We start from the raw sequence: 19247 nt of genomic DNA on the forward strand, positions 1-19247 counted from the left end.
AGGCTGTAATCGCTGCCAAAGATGCTTCAACAATGTACTGAGTAAAGGATCTGTGTCACATCGTGTATGCAGGTGGCAGGGAAGTCAAGAGCAGGAGAATTAAACTTGGTATAATTGGAGTATTTGAATAACTTAAAACAAACTCCAAAACCAAAGTCCATAATAAAATAAATGTGGGTACAAGAACCCGCCGCACACCAATCCATAAAACATGAACATAACAATAAACAATCTTTGACAAGGACAGGAGGGGAAACAGAGGGTTAAATATACAACACTTAATGAATGGGATTGGAACCAGGTGTGTAAGAAGACCAGACAAAACCAATGGAAAATGAAACATAGATCAATGATGGGTAGAAGACCGGCGAGCACCGCCCGAACAAGGAGAGGCATCGACTTCGGGAGAAGTCGTGACAATCTGAATACTTATGTATTATATTTTTTTAAATTTGTTTTTATAAATTTGCAAAAATGACAACCTGTTTTTGCTTTGTCATTATGGGGTATTGTGTGTAGATTGATTTGGATCTATTTTAGTCCCCATTTGGACTAATCTTCCAAGAGTCCTTAAACATTAAAATACAATTTATAATACGAACATATTTTCACATATAACACACTATTACAAACATACATAATATACTAACATAATGACCCAATAAATACTCAATCTAAAAAATATTGATTCTTCATCTACTATAGTCCCACAACATTTCTATGTATTATATTTAAATCGTTTTAAAATATTGTTTAAGTGTATATATTGAAAGGTTTCTAGTTTGCTCAGTTAATTTATTCCATTTCTTTATTGCTCTAAATCGAAATGTTATTTTGCCTATTTCTCTTTTCTGTCTGGATAACGCATAGATGGTGGACAATCTATTCCTAGTATTTAAGGAATGTCTGTCTCTTACCAACTGAATACTGTTGTGAATAGAACTTGGCCGTTTTAAATTATGTATATTATGAAATAAAATAAGCATGTTTTTTTTCAATGACCTTGTCGATGACCAACCAAGAACACTGCGCATGACTGCAACAGAATAACCATATCTCCACCTTAAAACAACCCATGACTGCAACAGAAGAACCATATCTCCACCTTAAAACAACCCATGACTGCAACAGAAGAACCATATCTCCACCTTAAAACAACCCATGACTGCAACAGAAGAACCATATCTCCACCTTAAAACAACCCATGACTGCAACAGAAGAACCATATCTCCACCTTAAAACAACCCATGACTGCAACAGAAGAACTATATCTCCACCTTAAAACAACCCATGACTGCAACAGAAGAACTATATCTCCACCTTAAAACAACCCATGACTGCAACAGAAGAACCATATCTCCACCTTAAAACAACCCATGACTGCAACAGAAGAACTATATCTCCACCTTAAAACAACCCATGACTGCAACAGAAGAACCATATCTCCACCTTAAAACAACCCATGACTGCAACAGAAGAACCATATCTCCACCTTAAAACAACCCATGACTGCAACAGAAGAACCATATCTCCACCTTAAAACAATCCTTGTTGCTTTATTCTGTGCATTCTGCAGCCTCCTAACTTTACTTGATGATGCATTTCCCCAGACCACCGAACAGTAGTTCACCTGACTCTCAATTAATGCTTGTGTTATTTGCTGAATAATTTTTCCTGGTAAATATTTAGCTATCCTTCTGATTATGCATGCTGTTTTAATATATATATATATTTTTTTACATAAATTAGTTATTTGAGACGACCATGATAAGCAGTTGTCTAGCTGAACTCCCAATAGTTTGGTTTCTGCCACTTCTTCAATTTGTACTCCTCCCATACTTAATTGTATCCCATGCTGTTTTGGCCTTTTCCTAGTTGAACAGACCAACATAACTTTGATTTTCTTGGTGTTTAAAACAAGTTTGTTTTGGCAAACCCACTCCCTGATATTCTCCAAATCTCCTTGTAAAGCTTGCTGTACCTGTTGAACCGATTGTCTTGCTGCATAAATTGTAGTATCATCTGCAAATATAGTAGCTTGAGTGTCAGCTTAGGCATAGGGAAGATCGTTGGTATATATTAAATAAAGAACTGGCCAAAGGCAGCTGCCCTGTGGTATTCCACAGTTTAACACATGAGGGGAATAAAATGAACCATTGATATAGGTGGACTGTTTCCTGTCAGTTAGATATGACTGTACCCAATTCAATGCTACCTCCTTAAAACCATAATGCATTAATTTTGTCAAAATTATTTTATGATCCACTAAATCAAATGCTGCACTGAAATCTAGAAATAGTACACCCACAAACTTGCCATTATCCATAGCATTGAGCCACTGGTCAGTCATGTCAACCAATGCAGTAGTAGTGGAATGTTTTTTGCGATAAGCATGCTGATTGGCTGTAATCAGATCATTCTTTTCCATGTACTCCCATATTTGTCTACTCACAATACCATCCAATATCTTAATGAGTGTCGGGAGTAGACTAATTGGTCGACTATTGGCAGGAGTAATGGGTTCTTTGCAGTCTTTCGGAATAGGACACAGTTTCGCATGCTTCCATACATTTGCAAACATTCCCTTTTCAAGTGACCAATTAAATGTCTATCTCAGTGGAACTGCAATCTGGGGAGCAGCACAGCGAAGCAAAAAATTGTCCATAAGACCCTAACCTGTAGATTTACCATCAGGTAATGACTTCAATAGGTTTAACACCTCCTCCACTGACACCGTTTGTAGACTAAAAGAGCAGATCTTGATGCTCATAATATGATCATCAATCCATTGGACAATAGCTTTTTGGAAGAATGTATGTTTACATTGTTGCTCAGTAATTTAATTTTCTTTGTAAAATATCAACTGGTTTTGTTATTATTCTCCCGTCAACCTCCACACTAGATGGGCATGATGAGATAGATGTGCCAAGTAAGCCCTTAACTGTGTTCCATACCTTTTTAGAATCATTTTTACAATCAATAAACGATTTGTTGTAAAATATTTTTCTTTCTTTTGATTCAATTTAACTGCATAATTACGTAATGTTCTATAATTCTGTTCATCAATTTCTAATTTTGACTTGGCTGCTAAGAATTTTTCCATATTTCTTTGAGAAAAAGCCTCACCCAGTTCATCATCAATCCATGGAGATGGACGAGCACCAACTGTACTCTTTCTTACTGGGGCATGATGGTCCATTACCTCAGTGAACAAATCAATAAAACATTCTGTAGCGTGATTTAAATCATCCTCTAGATAAATCAGCTCCCAGGGTACAGCAGCCAAATCATTTAGAAAGAGCTCATGATTAAATGTTTTAAAATGTCTTTTGACCACAATCCTAGGAGGTTTCTTTGGAACCTTGGTGTTTATGGTTATGGTCACAATATTATGGTCTGTCCAGCCCACTGGCATTGATCTGGCTTTTAAGCATTGCAATGGTATATTACGGAAAATCAGATCAATGCATGTGTCTGAATCATGACCCAACTTAATTGAAGATCTAGTAGTATCATTAACCATTTGTTTCAAACCACAGTTCTTAGCATATCTCATAAATTTAGTTCTATTCGAATTATTGTGATCCTTCCAATTTATATTAAAATCACCCAAGATAAATACATCTCTGTTGCTATCTGTGGCCTGGTCAAACCCAGTACATAAGTCATCCTCATTGATGAGGATTTTTCTAAAATACATTTTAGAATATGGCTGTAACGTAACAAAATGTGGAAAAAGTCAAGGGGTCTGAATACTTTCCGAAGGCAGTGTTTACAGTAGGACAATGCAGTATTAAAAACTATGTAAAAACATACATTAGTACTGTATTTTTTCTATGTTCTACTAAAACATGCCACTTATACTTTCTGCTCCAGGAAGTGTGAAACACCATCTCCTGACCTTACTGCCCCGGGGGAGCTTCCATCACTTGACGTTTTTACTGGGTTCTTAATTAACCCTTGATGACTGCCAGCTATGAAACCTTTTCTACTTTTTTACTGCTGGGCGAAAGCATGAAAATGAGTTAAATAAATGCGTCATTAGTTCCAGCACCGGGCTGTCAAAATTCCTTATCAATTCACGGCCATCTTAGGCAGCATTACTGTCGGCAGAATGTTGCGGGCCGTGAACGGGGAGCAAATGTTTACTTTAAATTACGGCCTTTATTATGGGATTTTCAGAGTTGTTCATAAATCTTTGAATGCTTTCTCTATTTGATACGTTGCTCAAATTAATTTAATTTTACAAGAACATACAACCACACACATACACACATATACACACACACACCATGAAAGGACCCCCAACCTCTCCTGGCTGTTGCGTCATTCAGCAACTCCGAGTGTATTATAGTAATGCCCCCAGAGCCCTCCAAACAAATGGCTACCTTAAGCCCCAACATAAACGCTGTGAGCTTTAGCTAAGCACTGATCTGTCTCTTACAGCTCGGGAGGAAAACCTAGCCTAGCGCTCGACTTGTCAATCTTTGTCACAGTCCAGGCTCCCTCTGTTTATTTATCCTTGGCCCTGTTCCAAATGGCACCCTATTCCCTATGTAGTGTATTGCCCGTAGGGCTCTGGTCAAAAGTAGTGCACTGTATAGGGAATATGGTGTTGGTGTGCATGTGTTAACACAATCACTCTCTCTCTCCTATATAAATTATGCCTCACATCATTTGTTAAGATGTCTCTGCACCTGGTTGACGTTGCAGCAGCAGGACTGTGTAGGGAAGCAGCTCTGTGATTTTCTTGTAACTGTTGTCACCAGGGATGTTTTACCAAAATATATTTTCTGTCAAGTGCAGCTCACCAGGCAGAACTAGCCCTGGAGGGAACAGGCAGATTGGACCAAACACGGTTAAACCAGCAAGCACCAGGGAGGGTGGACCAAATGCTGTTGAACCAGGACGCAACAGAGAGAGTGGACCAAACACTGGTGAACCAGGAACGCACTTACCAGTGGCTCCACACCCAGCCTGTGCACTCTGACAGCAGACGCCCTGAGAGGTGAGATTCTCAAGACCTGATATGCACCAGTACATGATATTGTATGTCTGCAACTCATGTTCAACATACAGAAGAATAACAATGATGGACAGTAGGTTAGATTACATTATTGTAGATTTTCTATATATATATGCAGGTGATGGGGATGAAAGGGATATTACATGTTTATTACATAAAAAAATAACAGAAGTGGCAGAAAGTATTGGCGCATTATAAAGGCTAATGTTCTAGAATCAAATTGTTTTAGAACATTATGTCCCAAGAACATTAAAAAAATTAAATGAATTCTTCATGCAGAAATTCTAATTTAGGAAACAAGAATACAGACCGTTTTTATTTCATTTTTAATATCTATTATTTTTTTTGGGGGGGGGGCTGTTAGGAGCTGTAACAAATGCAATGGGGGGGGGGGGTATAACTTATGAAATCAGACATTGGGATTATGATAGCAGTTAAATGGAAGCCAGTAATGCCACTGATCTGATGTTTATGCTGTGATAGATCTGAGGTGTTGGAGTGAAACCACCACGCTATTGGAGAGCGACCACTAATAGCAGAGTTTTGAAACCTTTCTGTCTGTCTCCAGTGAAGGTTTCCTCCCAGAGATTGACCCAGACATACTGAAAGGAGGCAGAGTGCAGCTCGTGGTGAGCTATTTATTTTGACTCGCTGTTACATTCCAGCAACGACTGATTCACTTTCACTGAGTAATTGCCTCTCATTCTGTCTGTATCTTGGTTGCGGAGAAAGTCCATGGAAGCATGCATTGTTTACATTTCAAGTTCATATTTAAGTTTCACTCCATAGTTCGTTTCCCACTCCGCCTAGAGTTTAAGACGTTTCTTTTTCAAAAGGCTTATTTCCAGTGTAACGACACTTTCAATTTGATCAACTCGTGGCAATTTTTTTATTTGATTTGTAGAAATACCAGTGTCAGTGCAGTGTGGTTTATGTAGAACAGAGAATGATATTGATGCTCGTCAACTCTTTGAAGTTGAAAACCGCAGGTCTCCCTGTGCAGTTTGAATTAACCACCCCCTTTCCCTTTCCTCAGCTACACACTGCCTTTCTGCTTTGAGCACATGAGCGCGTAGTTAGCTGTTGAATGTTTTCAAAATGTTGGGGCCAGTTGCGTGAGAAAAATTATGTTTGACCTTATTTAAACAGTGTGTGTGTGTGTGTGTGTGTGTGTGTGTGTGTGTGTGTGTGTGTGTGTGTGTGTGTGTGTGTGTGTGTGTGTGTGTGTGTGTGTGTGTGTGTGTGTGTGTGTGTGTGTGTGTGTGTGTGTGTGTGTGTGTGTGTGTGTGTTTCTAGGCTGTAGCAGGGTACAGAGAAGGTCCAGACCAGGCCCCAAAGTCGCGGGCCAGCGGAACGTCAACCTCCCCGCCTCACAAAGAACACAATGAAGTTCGGAGAAACTTTATGGGGCATCTAAGTGAGTTTTACATTTTTTCTTCAGACTCACTATCTAGCAGAGTTGGGTCAATTCCATTTGAATTCAGGAAGTAAACTGAACTTTCAATTCACATTAATGCATATGAATGAGCAATATTTGGAATTGGAATTTCTGTTTATTTCCTGAATTTAATTAGTTTAAACGTTATTAACCCCAACCAAGCTACTATTTAGCCCAAATGCTTTGTCTTGTTTTACCTGTTGCTGGATCTACGCACCACTAAACATTTAGTTCAACATACACGTTTTGTGTGTGTTTACCACTATTTCATACATAATTAAATGTGTCAATTTGTTAATATATTCCGAAGATTTCCTAATTGGAATATTTGTCCTTTGCAAGCAAATCAAAAATGTTCCTTTCCAATGTTTATTCCATGATTTGGTTTTTAGGTGTAAGTTAGCAGGAATATTTTTTCGGCCCTCCATTTAAATGTCACTAAAGACAGAACATTCTCTGTCACTTAAAGTCACTGAAAAGTAAGAGCCGAGATATGTGTCTGTGAGAGGCGGTATGATATCAGGCACATGTGAGCATTGGACCAATCTAGAAAGACACAAGTCTTGTATAATGAAAAGCACTTTTTCAATGATCTAAATGTAATCACTGTAGCTTTAGGATGAGATGAGCTGCCTGACACGTTCCAAACAGACTACTGTCATAAATCTGATGAATAGTAGGTTATGATAATATGACGTGTGTGTGTTATTTCTGTCTGTGTGTGTGCATTGTGTGTGTGTGCGTGTGCGTGTGTATGCATCTGTTGCGTTGTGTGTGTGTATATGTGTGTGTGTGGCAGAGCAGGGATAATGGGTCCGGCTTAGTGCCCCGGGTCGATTGGGAGCTTGGGGCGGGGTCGGGAAGGGGACAGAGCGCTGCTCCTCGACAAGAAGCAGGCAAAAAAGTCATTTTCAGAGAAGAATGACTGGCCTTTCTGTCAGACAGCCTTCCGCTCAGGAGTTTGAGTGACAAAGATGCTTCTGACAGACACAGCCAGGAAACAAACAGATGACCAGATTAAACAAGCTGCAGGAATCTAAAAAAGAAGACAAATACTGTTCCTTCCTAACGAAGCTAAATTAGATTCCGATGATGATTACTAAATTATATCCACGAGGGCAGTGACTCGCTGCGTGATAAAGGCACGTTGTTGTAGGACCTAGAGCAGGGTGAAGAGAGAGACTTTCTGTGCGGCTCTGTGATCAAACAACACTTAGTAAATTGAAATATGTATGTATGTGTAAGACTGGTTTATTTTTCAAAAGCCAATTTGATATTTCATAAACTGTGAAAATGCATTTAATTAGCCAAATATCTCAGTTATTTCATAGATAAATGGTACAGCTCTTAGCTGGCAACTCACCAAAGTAAAGCAGTAGTGCCATAGACTGGAAGCTCTCTTTTGAAAATGTGTATAAGCAGGGAGAATCCATGCCAGTTTAAAGCAGCAAAAATATCTTATCAGAAAACAAAATTTTAATATTTAATTTGCCTCTGAAGGAGTATAGAGACTATATCAAAGTATCCAGCTTTAAAGTCAGGGGTTCACTTAGCTTGCCATGGCAGTAAAGACCATGTAAAAACTCTATAACCTATTGCAATGTGATACCCACCGCTCGCTGGGGCGGAGCCATGAAGTGTGTTTTCAGCCCCACTAAATATTTTCATTACTTGTGCAGAAGAAACCACTTAACTTACCTATCTACTGCCTCAATGTTGTTCCCATTCAAAGCTAATGGGAGTAAAATGACTGAAAGCGATTTGTTTGGTCACAGCGGTCGAGGGAATGTGCGACCGTTTATTTATTTACCTACTTTTTAATAGCATGACCCTTGAAAATAGCAACTAAATTACCAACATGTGTGTTAATAAAGACAAGATTTGTTTTGTCCTCTGTTTTTGATTCAGAACAAACAAATAAATAAATATTTTATTTCCAACATTTCGACACATAAGTTCTGAATAGTTTCTCCAAACAAGCACAAAATGACCCCTGTGGCTGGCTGAGTGTTTTCAATAAAACGTTGAAGGATCAAACCATTCAGATGGAAATAAGCTGTGGCCTCAGATACTCAATATTACATTTAGTATGGTTTAATGATAAAAAGGGAGTCTTAAAACATTTACATTTTAGTAATTTAGCTCTTATCCAAAGCGACTTACTAGAGAAATTATGGTTAAGTGCCTTGCTCAAGGGCATATTCAGATTTTTTTCACCTAGTCGGCTCTGGGATTTGAAGTAGCGATATATCGGTTACTGTTCCAACGCTCTTATCCGCTAGGGTACCTTCAAAACGGTATTTGACTGACAATAAATGTGTAGAGATAAAATTGTGTGTGAGGGAGTTATATTTTCCCTACAATGAATCATAAAAAAATAGACATACAGATTATGATACACTATATGGGACACCAGCCATGCAGATATTGGGAGCTGGTCAGTACCTGTAATGTGTGCTGTGCTCCAGCCCCCCACCACCTCCTCGTGATCCTCCCCACTGCTGAGCTCCCTGTGTGGGTCTCTTCTGGCTCACTGTGGCCGGTACACGTGGAACACATCATGCCCACAGACACGCTCCCTTTGTTCTTGTGTTTGGAGAGCTTAGTTTTGATCCTCAGGTGAAATGGAACAGCCTCCCCTACAGCCTCCCGTTAACAGAGTTTAGTACATACACTTTGCATGAGGAGCTGTCCATGCATTTCAGTGTGGTAGCCTAGGCTATACAAAGTAGTTGCTATAATGTACGCTATATGTACACTATATATACAAAGGTATGTGGACACTCCATCAAATCAGTGGATTCGGCTATTTCAGCCACACCTGTTGCTGACATGTGTATAAAATCCAGCACACTGCCATGCAATCTCCATAGACAAACATTGGCAATAGAATGGCCTTACTGAAGAGCTCAGTGACTTTATTGTGGCACCGTCATAGGCTGTCTGTTTGTAAAAATTTCTGCCCTGCTTTAGCTGCCCTGGTCAACTGTAATTGATGTTATTGTGAAGTGGAAACATCTAGGAGCAACAACAGTGGTAGTGGTATGGTCACACAAGCTCGGCTTGAGTGGTGTAGAGCTCGCCATCATTGGACTCCTGAGCAGTGGAAACGCATTTTCTGGAGTGAAGAATCACGCCCCACCATCTTGCATTCTGACGGATGAATCTGACAGATGCCAGGAGAATGCTACCTGCCCGAATGCATAGTGCCAACTGTAAAGTTTGGTGGATGAGTAATAATGGTCTGGGGCTGTTTCATAGTTCGGGCTAGGCCTCTTAGCTCCAATGAAGGGAAATATTATTATTATATTTTATTTTTGTACCATTTACCGCTTTTTCTCCCCAATTTCGTGATATCCAATTGGTAGTTCCAGTCTTGACCCATCGCTGCAACTCCCGTACGGACTCGGGAGAGGCGAAGGTCGAGAGCCATGCGTACCCCGAAACACAACCCTGCCAAGCCGCACTGCCTCTTGACACACTGCTCGCTTAATCCGGAAGCCAGTCGCACCAATGTGTCAGAGTAAACACCGTACAACTAGCGACCGAAGTCGGTGTGCATGCCTGCCACAAGGAGTTGCTAGAGAGTGATGTGACATGGACATCCTGGCCCAGCATTGTCCGGGTTAGGGGAGGGTTTGGCCGGGGGGCTTTACTTGGCTCATTGCGCTCTAGCAATTTCTTGTGGCCAGATGCCTGCAGGCTGACTTCGGTAGCCTCCGACACATTGGTGCGGCTAAGCGGGCGGGTGTTAAGAAGTGTGGTTTGGCTGGTCATGACTCGACCTTCGCCTCTTCTGAGCCCGTTGCAGCGATGAGACAAGATTGTAATTGGATATCATGAAATTGGGGAGAAAAAAGGGGTAAAAAAATAAAATGTTTGTTGAGATTGGTGTGGAAGAACTTGACTGGCCTTCACAGAGCCCTGACCTCAACTCCATCGAACACTTTTGGGATGAATCGGAACGCCCAATGCGAACCAGGCCTAATCGCCAAACATCAGTGCCCTACCTCAATAATGCTCTTGTGGATGAATGGAAGTCCCCACAGCAATGTTCCAACATCTAGTGGAAAGCCTTCCCAGAAGAGTGGAGGCTGTTATAGCCTGCAAAGGGGGGGGGGGGCAACTCCATATTAATCCCAATGATTTTGGAACAAGCAGGTGTCCACCTACTTTTTAGTGTAATATATTTAAGTGATAATGCCCGAGAAGCTGGTGTTTGGAGGATATATTGGCACAGGTGTTGTTTCGTCGAGGGACTGCAAACTATGTCATTATATCCTCCAAACACCTGCTTCGAGGGCATTATCACTTTTATACAACAGGTTACCAACACATTCAAATAATGATTGACATTATTTTCATTAAAAACATTATTTTTATTAATTTCTTCATACTATTTAATCTTTCCACAAGATATATTCCCGACGCAAATCTTGAGTTTCTACCCAAGCCGGCTGGTAGTTCGTTCTATCGGTTTCTGTTGCCAGAGACGTGACCCAGTCATTCAGTCTTTGTTTTGTATCCAGTCGTTCGTTCTAAATGTTCCATTGCCATACTGGCAGCCAACGTTATTATCCCTTGCTTGCTAGCTGGCCAACTATGGCTAATTTACAGTCACGTCAAACAGTGCAGCCAGAATAACAATGAGGTAGCCGCATTTGCATTTGTTTAAGCTGTTTTACATCCATAACAATAAGCTAATGATGAGCGACTTCACCTGGCATAGAAAATGTGCTCTCTCGTCAGGATACTGTTGTTCGACAGCTAACCAACAACGCAGCTACCACATACACTTCAAACTGAAGATGGAAAGACTTCAAACTAGCTGCACTTAATTTAATTTCACCTGTTTTCTATTGGTAGTTCTTTGTATATATCCATGAAAATTATGCTGATTAATGATTTCGACTACTTGAGAAAAGCTGCCTGCCTGTCTGTCTGTCTCATCCGACTCCCGACACATTCATTACTATTGGACATGTTGTAAATGTCGGAGAGACAGACAGCAAGGTTTATACAAATTCCCGCTGTTGAAAACTAAATGTTAGTCTAAAAGAAATGTGAGATAATGTCAAGATGATTTTTATAGTGGAGATGAAGTTTATAAAGTACCTGTCTGGGTTGATGAGACAGTGGATTGCGCAGTCAGACAGAACAGAGTAAATGGGCATTTTAACGTCATAGATTTAGCCGGTAGTAACTTGTGGAATAGACACCATCTGGAATGCGGTTTTAGCCAATCAGCATTCAGTATTAGACCTACCCGTTGTATAAAACTACAATAAATGGTACGTTTCAATATATTTTTCTTCAGGCAAAGAGCATCAGGGCATAAATACTTTATCCTGAGAAATGTTGATATGTGATATGCTAATATATCATGCAATTTTGTTCGATTTTTCTTTTGTGTCTTTCTCTTTTTCTGCAGACAAAGAAGCACCTTCTCCCCAAAGAGTGACCTCTGCCTCATCTAAAAAGGAGCGCATGTCTTTCCGGGATAACCCTGTCCAGATGAGTGGTGGCTGGGGAGGGGGCAAAAAAAGGGACAAACTGCACAAGTAACAAGACATTTGTTAATTACCAAGAAACTGGTTTAGCTTTATTCACTGTATGTCCAAAACAGTAAGCATGACAACCATTATTCTGTTCACAGTAACGTTTTGACAGTCCCATACAGTATATGTATTATGTTGACATTTCATTCATTCTGCAACGTTTTACTTTTCTCCCCTCAAAAGTTTTCATTGTCATTAATCTCCTATACTAAAATGTCATGCAGCTGCCTTTTCGCTCTCAGATCTGGCTTGGCCGTGGGTCTTCTGAAAATTAATTAAAAGCAATGGGAGAAGCCCAGCCCAAATATCTGCAGGCGTTTTCATGCTGGTCATTATGCATGGATATCGCTGCCTTAATGCGACCTCAGCCAACACCGGAACGCATGGAGCAAAGTCCCAAACGCTCAACAAATCACACGCTTAATATGCAGACAATGGTTAGAAATAAGAAACAGAACATTTCTATTCTAATTGTTAGGATGTTTGTATTTTGATTTCATTTAGATTTATGTTACAAGCTTTCCAGACCAGTCTCTGCTGCTGTGGCCTTTGGTAAAAGAAAATATAGAATTTAGAATTGGGTCCCGTGTGGCTGAGTTGGTAGAGCATGGCACTTGCAACACCAGGGTTGTGGGTTTGATTCCCATGGAGGACCAGTATCTAGTAGCTGGATAAGAGCAGCTACTAAAATGTATGTGTAGAAGGTGTCTTATCTTAGATGTTGCATGTCTAAGAAAAAATGTGCTTTTTTAATGCTACTTGTTTCTTGCTTAAGTTGATGAAGTGGCACTTTTACTCAGCTGTTAATAATCAAGGTAAATACATTTTAGATTCTAAAATAATGATTAAATTCAAGTTTATTTTTTGATTTTACTATCATATAGACTGAGTGTTCAAAACATTAGGAACAACTGACATAGGTGAATACAGGTGAAGGCTTTGATCCCTTATTGATGTCACTTGTTAAATCCACTTCAATCAGTGTATATGAAAGGGGGGAGAAGACAGGTTAAATAATTATTTTTAAGCCTTGAGACAATTGAGACATGGATTATGCATGTGTGACATTCAAAGGGTGAATGGGCAAGACAAAAGATTGAAGTGCCTTTGAATGGGGGGGGGTATGATAGTAGGTGACATGCGCACCGGTTTGAGTGTGTCAAGAACTACAACGATGCTGGGTTTTTCACACTCAACAGTATCCCGTGTGTATCATGAATGGTCCATCACCCAAAGGATATCCAGCCAACTTGACACAACTGTGGGAAGCATTGGAGTCAACAGAGCTTTCGACACCTTGTAGAGTCCATGCCCTGACAAATTGAGGCTGTTCTGAGGGCAAAGGGGAAGGTGTTCCTAATATTTTGTACACTCAGTGTAAATACAGTACACAGTAGAGTCTGCCGATTTGGACTAAATCTGGAGTTGCAGATATCCAGAGATGTTGCCAGACAGCGTGTCAGAGCAGCCGCAGCTTTGAGTAAAGCGCAAACATTGGTGTTACAATTGTGTTTTTTATTTTTTATCACCAATGGTTCTTGTTCTGTGTATTTGAATTTGGATTTCAGATTCCATCCAACCACAAACACTGCCTTACCAAAGCGACTAACCCTGGGGTTGAAGGTTCATCGCTTGTCTGTTGGCTGTAAATGATCTGTTAATGAATGTGAAAACAAATAGATGGAGCTGGAGAGGAGAGTGGCTCCCTGGCAGGAAATGCTTGTCCCTCTATTTATTTTATCCTCCCTTCACTTTCATATTTCTCTCTCTGGTCTCTGGTGGGGTTTTGATTGTCTTCAGCCCATCAGGAATTTAGTCTACAGACAGGACCAGTGCTGTATCATGACTAGTACCAGTTGTGCTGGTGGTGGTCCTTCCCAGCCCATTAGGACTGTTATGGTTTGAAACCCAAGAGCACTGTTCTCCTTCAGGGGGAGATTGAACTCCTGTCCCCCTCGGGAGAAGCCTGGGGCTTTTACCTGGTGATTATTTTCTCTTTTGGCACATAGCATGGTGTTATCAGCAAATATTTGGAATGGTGAGGATTCTATTGTTTACCCTGTCCACCAAACACTGTCTTCCCATAAGTTAGTTGTTGTTTTGCTTAAATGAACATTAACATCGACTAATACGTCAATACATTTTCAGGCCACTCATTTGAAGGACTTTTCATAATGCTCAGGATGTACTCACCTAAATACCCTTATGTGTGTTGCTAGGATTGGGTGTGTCTGTCCCAGTTGGTTTATCTCCCATTATTATCTTTAACAGGACGTTGTTAAATTCTGACTGTATGCTGTCTTTCATTATAAAGTAGTGGAGGAATTCACTCCTCAACGCCTGGCTGCACACAATGTCTTCAGGTCCTGTATCCGTTTATTTGCCTAATAGATTTCATTATACGTAATCACCCCAAGCTCACATTTGTGGTAAAATAAGTGTGTCATATATTAGTCATTTAGACAAGAACATTAGAGGGTTGAGAGAGAGAAGATATCATGATGTGAGTCTGTCTGTTCCAGATATGTAGGTTGATGTTTATTGTTAGGAGTTTTATCCTGGAGGCAGAGCTGAGAGATTTCCCCTTAATCAGGCCAGCTGCAAAGTCGAAATTGGCTATATTGTAAAAATGAATGAAATCAAAAATGACCTTTTTGGTCTTAATTTAAGGTTTAGGTTAGGCAATAGAGTTAGCAGAGCGGTTAAGGTTAGGATTTTAGACTTTGTGGCTGTGCTAGCTAGTGAGCACTCTGTAGGGCTACCTCCAGAACAAGATTCATGATGAAAAACGCTTGTATAACAGATAAAGGAGGAGGCCTGAAGAAGATCCCGGTGTCAAACTGTTGTTATCTTGTTCTCTAGTCTATCTATGCCAATGACTGTATAAAACCATCATTCACATGACACCATTCATTCCTATATGAAGACTCAATAACACACTGGTACAATGATTGTCTTTGGTCATGAACTCCCGTGGTGTCAATATTTTTTATTTTTTTATTTTACTAGGCAAATTCTTATTTTCAATGACAGCCTAGGAACATTGGGTTAACTGCCTGTTCAGGGGCAGAACAACAGATTTGTACCTTGTCAGCTCTGGGATTTGAACTTGAAACCTTCCAATTACTAGTCCAACGCTCTAACCACTAGGCTACCCTGCCGCCCCAATGAGAAGGGGCAGTCATTCTCCTCTGATCTAGGCAGAGTAGATAGAAGCCAAATAACTGGCCTCTGCATGGGCAGGGTTGTGTTGCAGTAGCGCAACTTGCAGGGAGGATGAAGGTTATGATGAATTTGATTGAGGGGGGAAAAATTACCCACTGTAAAGGGCCAAGCAGCTTCTGGCTTTATGTGGCTTTGCACCACAGTGACGGTTCAAAACAGACTCTGGGACAATAGATACAAAATTCATAAAACCATTGTACATCCCCCCAAAATTCTAAAGCAATGAGGCTGATGCAACAGATCAGAACGTTTAGCCTAAAATATTGATTAAACTATTATTTATTCACATTATTAGTGCAGCAATGCGCACTTATAGAACATGTGAGAGTGCTGGTTTCAATGGCATAAGGAATTGTTTCTAAAAATAATTCCCTCAACATATCTATGGTCTGATTTTGGATAGGCTACTTTGAAACAAGGTAAGACATGCCTCATAAAATGACATAAAATCCCCAGGCAACATGCTCTCTGCACTTGTGACCATTTGGTCTGAACGAACCGTGCCTCGAGTATGTCAACAGAATCAAGCCTTTCGACTTTAATGTTAATTATCCTACATTATAATTGTCAAACATAACTGGCGTTTAGCATATATTTATGTAATTAAACGTTTGGCTACATTTTCTGGCGCCTCCCTGATGCCAGCATCAGTGTGGACATGAGAGGCTGTAAACACATATCACCTAGGCTACACTTTGAGATGTAGGCTAATTATTCATTACAGGTAACTGCCACAATAAAGGAAACACCAACATAAAGTGTCTTAATAGGGTGTTGGGCACCAGAGCCAGAACAGCTTCAATGCACATAGATTCTACAAGTGTCTGGAACTCTATTGGAGGGATGTAACACCATTAGATGTTTTGTTGATGGTAGTGGAAAATGCTGTCTCAGGCTCCACTCCAGAGTATCCCATATGTGTTCAATTGAGTTGAGATCTGGTGACTAAGACACACACACACCCTATGATCCTGTGAGATCCTTCCCCTCTATCTAAATCACTTCTGGCTGTGGTAATGTAAATAAGGGGCAACTGGGAATTTGTATGCATGACCCTAAGCATGATGGGATGTTAATTGCTTAATTAACTCAGGAACCACACCTGTGTGAATGCACCACCTTTCAATATACTTAATATCACTAATTTACTCAAGTGTTTCCTTTATTCAGTTACATGTACATTTATGCTAAATAGATTACAATATTATTCCAATGTTGGTGTCACGTTCGTCGCATGAATCGGACCAAGGCGCTGCGTGGTATGCGTACATTCTTTATTATTATAAGAATGAACACTGAACAAACTAACCAAAATAACAAAACGACACTTGAAGCTATACAAATTAGTGCTGACAGGCAACTACACATAGACATACAAAAACCCTAGATGACAAAAACCCTAGACATACAACAACTAGAGTACCCACCGTAGTCACACCCTGACCTAACCAAAATATATAGAAAAACAGGGTGTGACAGTTGGCCTTTTTAGGGGCACAGGTTTGAATGTGAATTTCTGGCTCAGTTGACAGCCCCATTGTTCTGTTTCAGTTGTACTCCTATTAGCCTTTTAAATAACTGTGATTGACCTGTCCTAGAGTAGACCCATGTTGGCATATCAAAACTAAGTATTTAATTTGGGATGGTTCATCTTCAGTTTGGGACAGTTGAAATTGTACTTCGGGAACAGATTCTGGGACATGATGAAAAGCAGGGTTGAGGAGTTAGTGAGGTAAGTTTGGTCAACTCTTGAGTTCAACTCGGGATGACAGGTCATACAAAAGTGGCTCCACCTTTTAGCCAGTTAAATTTCTATGGAAACGAATCCTGCTCCTGGGCATGCTATGTCATGGTTAACTCTACATTCCCTCCCTCTTGCAAAGATTGCATTAGCATCCCCTTGATTTGAGGAAGATAACTGATTAAGTATTTTATTTTATTTCAGAATGGGTAGCAAGGAATAAGTTAGTCCTAAATATTTCCTAAACTAAAAGCCTTGTATTTGAGACAAATCATTCACTAAACCCTAAACCTCAACTACATCTTGTAATGAATAATGTGGAAATTGAGCAAGTTGAGGTGACTAAACTGCTTGGAGTTATCCTGGATTGTAAACTGTCATGGTCAAAACATATTGATACAACTAGCTAAAATGGGGAGAAGTCTGTCCATAATAAAGCATTGTTCTGCATTATTAACAACACTATCAACAAGGCAGGTCCTACAGGCCCTGGTTTTGTCCGCATCTGGACTACCGTTCAGTAGTGTGGTCAGGTGCCGCAAAGAGGGACTTGGGAAAATTGCTGTTGGCTCAGAACAGGGCAGCAAGGCTGGCCCTTAAAAGTACACGGAGAGCTGACATTAATAATATGCATGTCAATCTCTCATGGCTCAAAGTGGAAAAGAGATTGACATCATCATTACTTGTTTTCATAAGAGGTGTTGACAAGCTGAAGGTACTGAGATGTCTGTTTAAAATAATAGCACACAGCTCAGACACCCATGCATACCCCACAAGACATGCCACCAGAGGTCTCTTCACAGGCCCTAAGTCCAGAACATATTATGGGAGGCGTACAGTACTACATAGTGCCATGACTACATGGAACTCTATTCCACATCAGGTAACTGATGCAATCAGTAGAATCAGATTTAAAAAGCAGGTAAAAATACACCTTATGGAACAGCGTGGACTGTGAAGTAACACAAACATAGGAACAGACACATGCATACACACACATGATTGACCCCCATCTATCTTCAGAGCTCGTACTGTTAGGTGACCTAAACTGGGACTTGCTTAACACCCCGGCCATCCTACAATCTAAGTTAGATGCCCTCAATCTCACACAAATGATCAATTAACCTACCAGGTACAACCCCAAATCTGCAAACACGGGCACCCTCATAGATATCATCCTGACCAAACTACCCTCTAAATACACCTCTGCTGTCTTCAACCAGGACTTCAGCGATCACTGCCTCATTGTCTGCGTCCGTAATGGGTCTGCGGTCAAACGACCACCACTCATCACTGTCAAACGCTCCCTAAATTACTTCAGCGAGCAGGCCTTTCTAATCGACCTGGCCCGGGTATCCTGGAAGGATATTGACCTCATTCTGTCAGTAGAGGATGCCTGGTTATTCTTTAAAAGTGCTTTCCTCACCATCTTAAATAAGCATGCCCCATTTTTTTTAAAAGGAACTAGGAACAGATATGGCCCTTGGTTCACTCCAGACCTGACTGCCCTTGACCAGCACAAAAACATCCTGTGGCGGTCTGCATTAGCATCGAATAGCCCCCGCGATATGCAGCTTTTCAGGGAAGTTAGGAACCAAAATACACAGGCAGTTAGGAAAGCAAAGGCTGGCTTTTTCAAACAGAAATTTGCATCCTGTAGCACAAACTCCAAAACGTTCGAAGACACTGTAAAGTCCATGGAGAATAAGAGCACCTCCTCCCAGCTGCCCACTGCACCGAGGCTAAGAAACACTGTCACCACCGATAAATCCACAATAATTGAGAATTTCAATAAGTATTTTTCTACGGCTGGCCATGCTTCCCCTACCCGGGTCAACAGCCCTGCACCCCCCACAGAAACTTGCCCAAACCTCCCCATCTCTCCTTCACCCAAATACAGAAAGCTGATGTTCTGAAAGAGCTGCAAAATCTGGACCCCTACAAATCAGCTGGGATAGACAATCTGGACCCTCTCTTTCTAAAATGATCCATTTCAATTGTTGCAACCCCTATAACCAGCCTGTTCAACCTCTCTCATATTGTCTGAGACCCCCAAAGGTTGGAAAGCTTCCACAGTCATCCCCCTCTTCAAAGGTGGAGACACTCTAGACCCAAACTGTTACAGACCTATACCTATCCTACCCTGCCTTTCTAAGGTCTTCGATCGCCAAGTTAACAAACAAATTACCGACCATTTCGAATCCCACCCCACCTTCTCCGCTATGCAATCTGGTTTCCGAGCTGATCATGGGTGCACCT

General features: G+C 40.7%; 1 protein-coding gene across 1 annotated transcript in view; it reads left to right on the plus strand.

The window, feature by feature from the left end:
* The window catches only part of lrriq1 (leucine-rich repeats and IQ motif containing 1), a 55037-nt gene extending 42023 nt beyond the window's left edge, over positions 1–13014 (plus strand). Inside the window, exons 25-28 of the mRNA XM_046356115.1 lie at positions 4807–5008; positions 5595–5655; positions 6323–6443; positions 11896–13014. Coding sequence (XP_046212071.1) covers positions 4807–5008; positions 5595–5655; positions 6323–6443; positions 11896–12029 — 518 coding nt within the window. The 3' untranslated portion in view covers positions 12030–13014. The remainder of the gene's footprint in view (positions 1–4806; positions 5009–5594; positions 5656–6322; positions 6444–11895) is intronic.
* The last annotated feature ends 6233 nt before the right edge of the window (positions 13015–19247 follow it).

Source organism: Oncorhynchus gorbuscha, linkage group LG01 (assembly GCF_021184085.1).
Source record: "Oncorhynchus gorbuscha isolate QuinsamMale2020 ecotype Even-year linkage group LG01, OgorEven_v1.0, whole genome shotgun sequence".
In the NCBI taxonomy this organism is placed as follows: domain Eukaryota; kingdom Metazoa; phylum Chordata; class Actinopteri; order Salmoniformes; family Salmonidae; genus Oncorhynchus; species Oncorhynchus gorbuscha.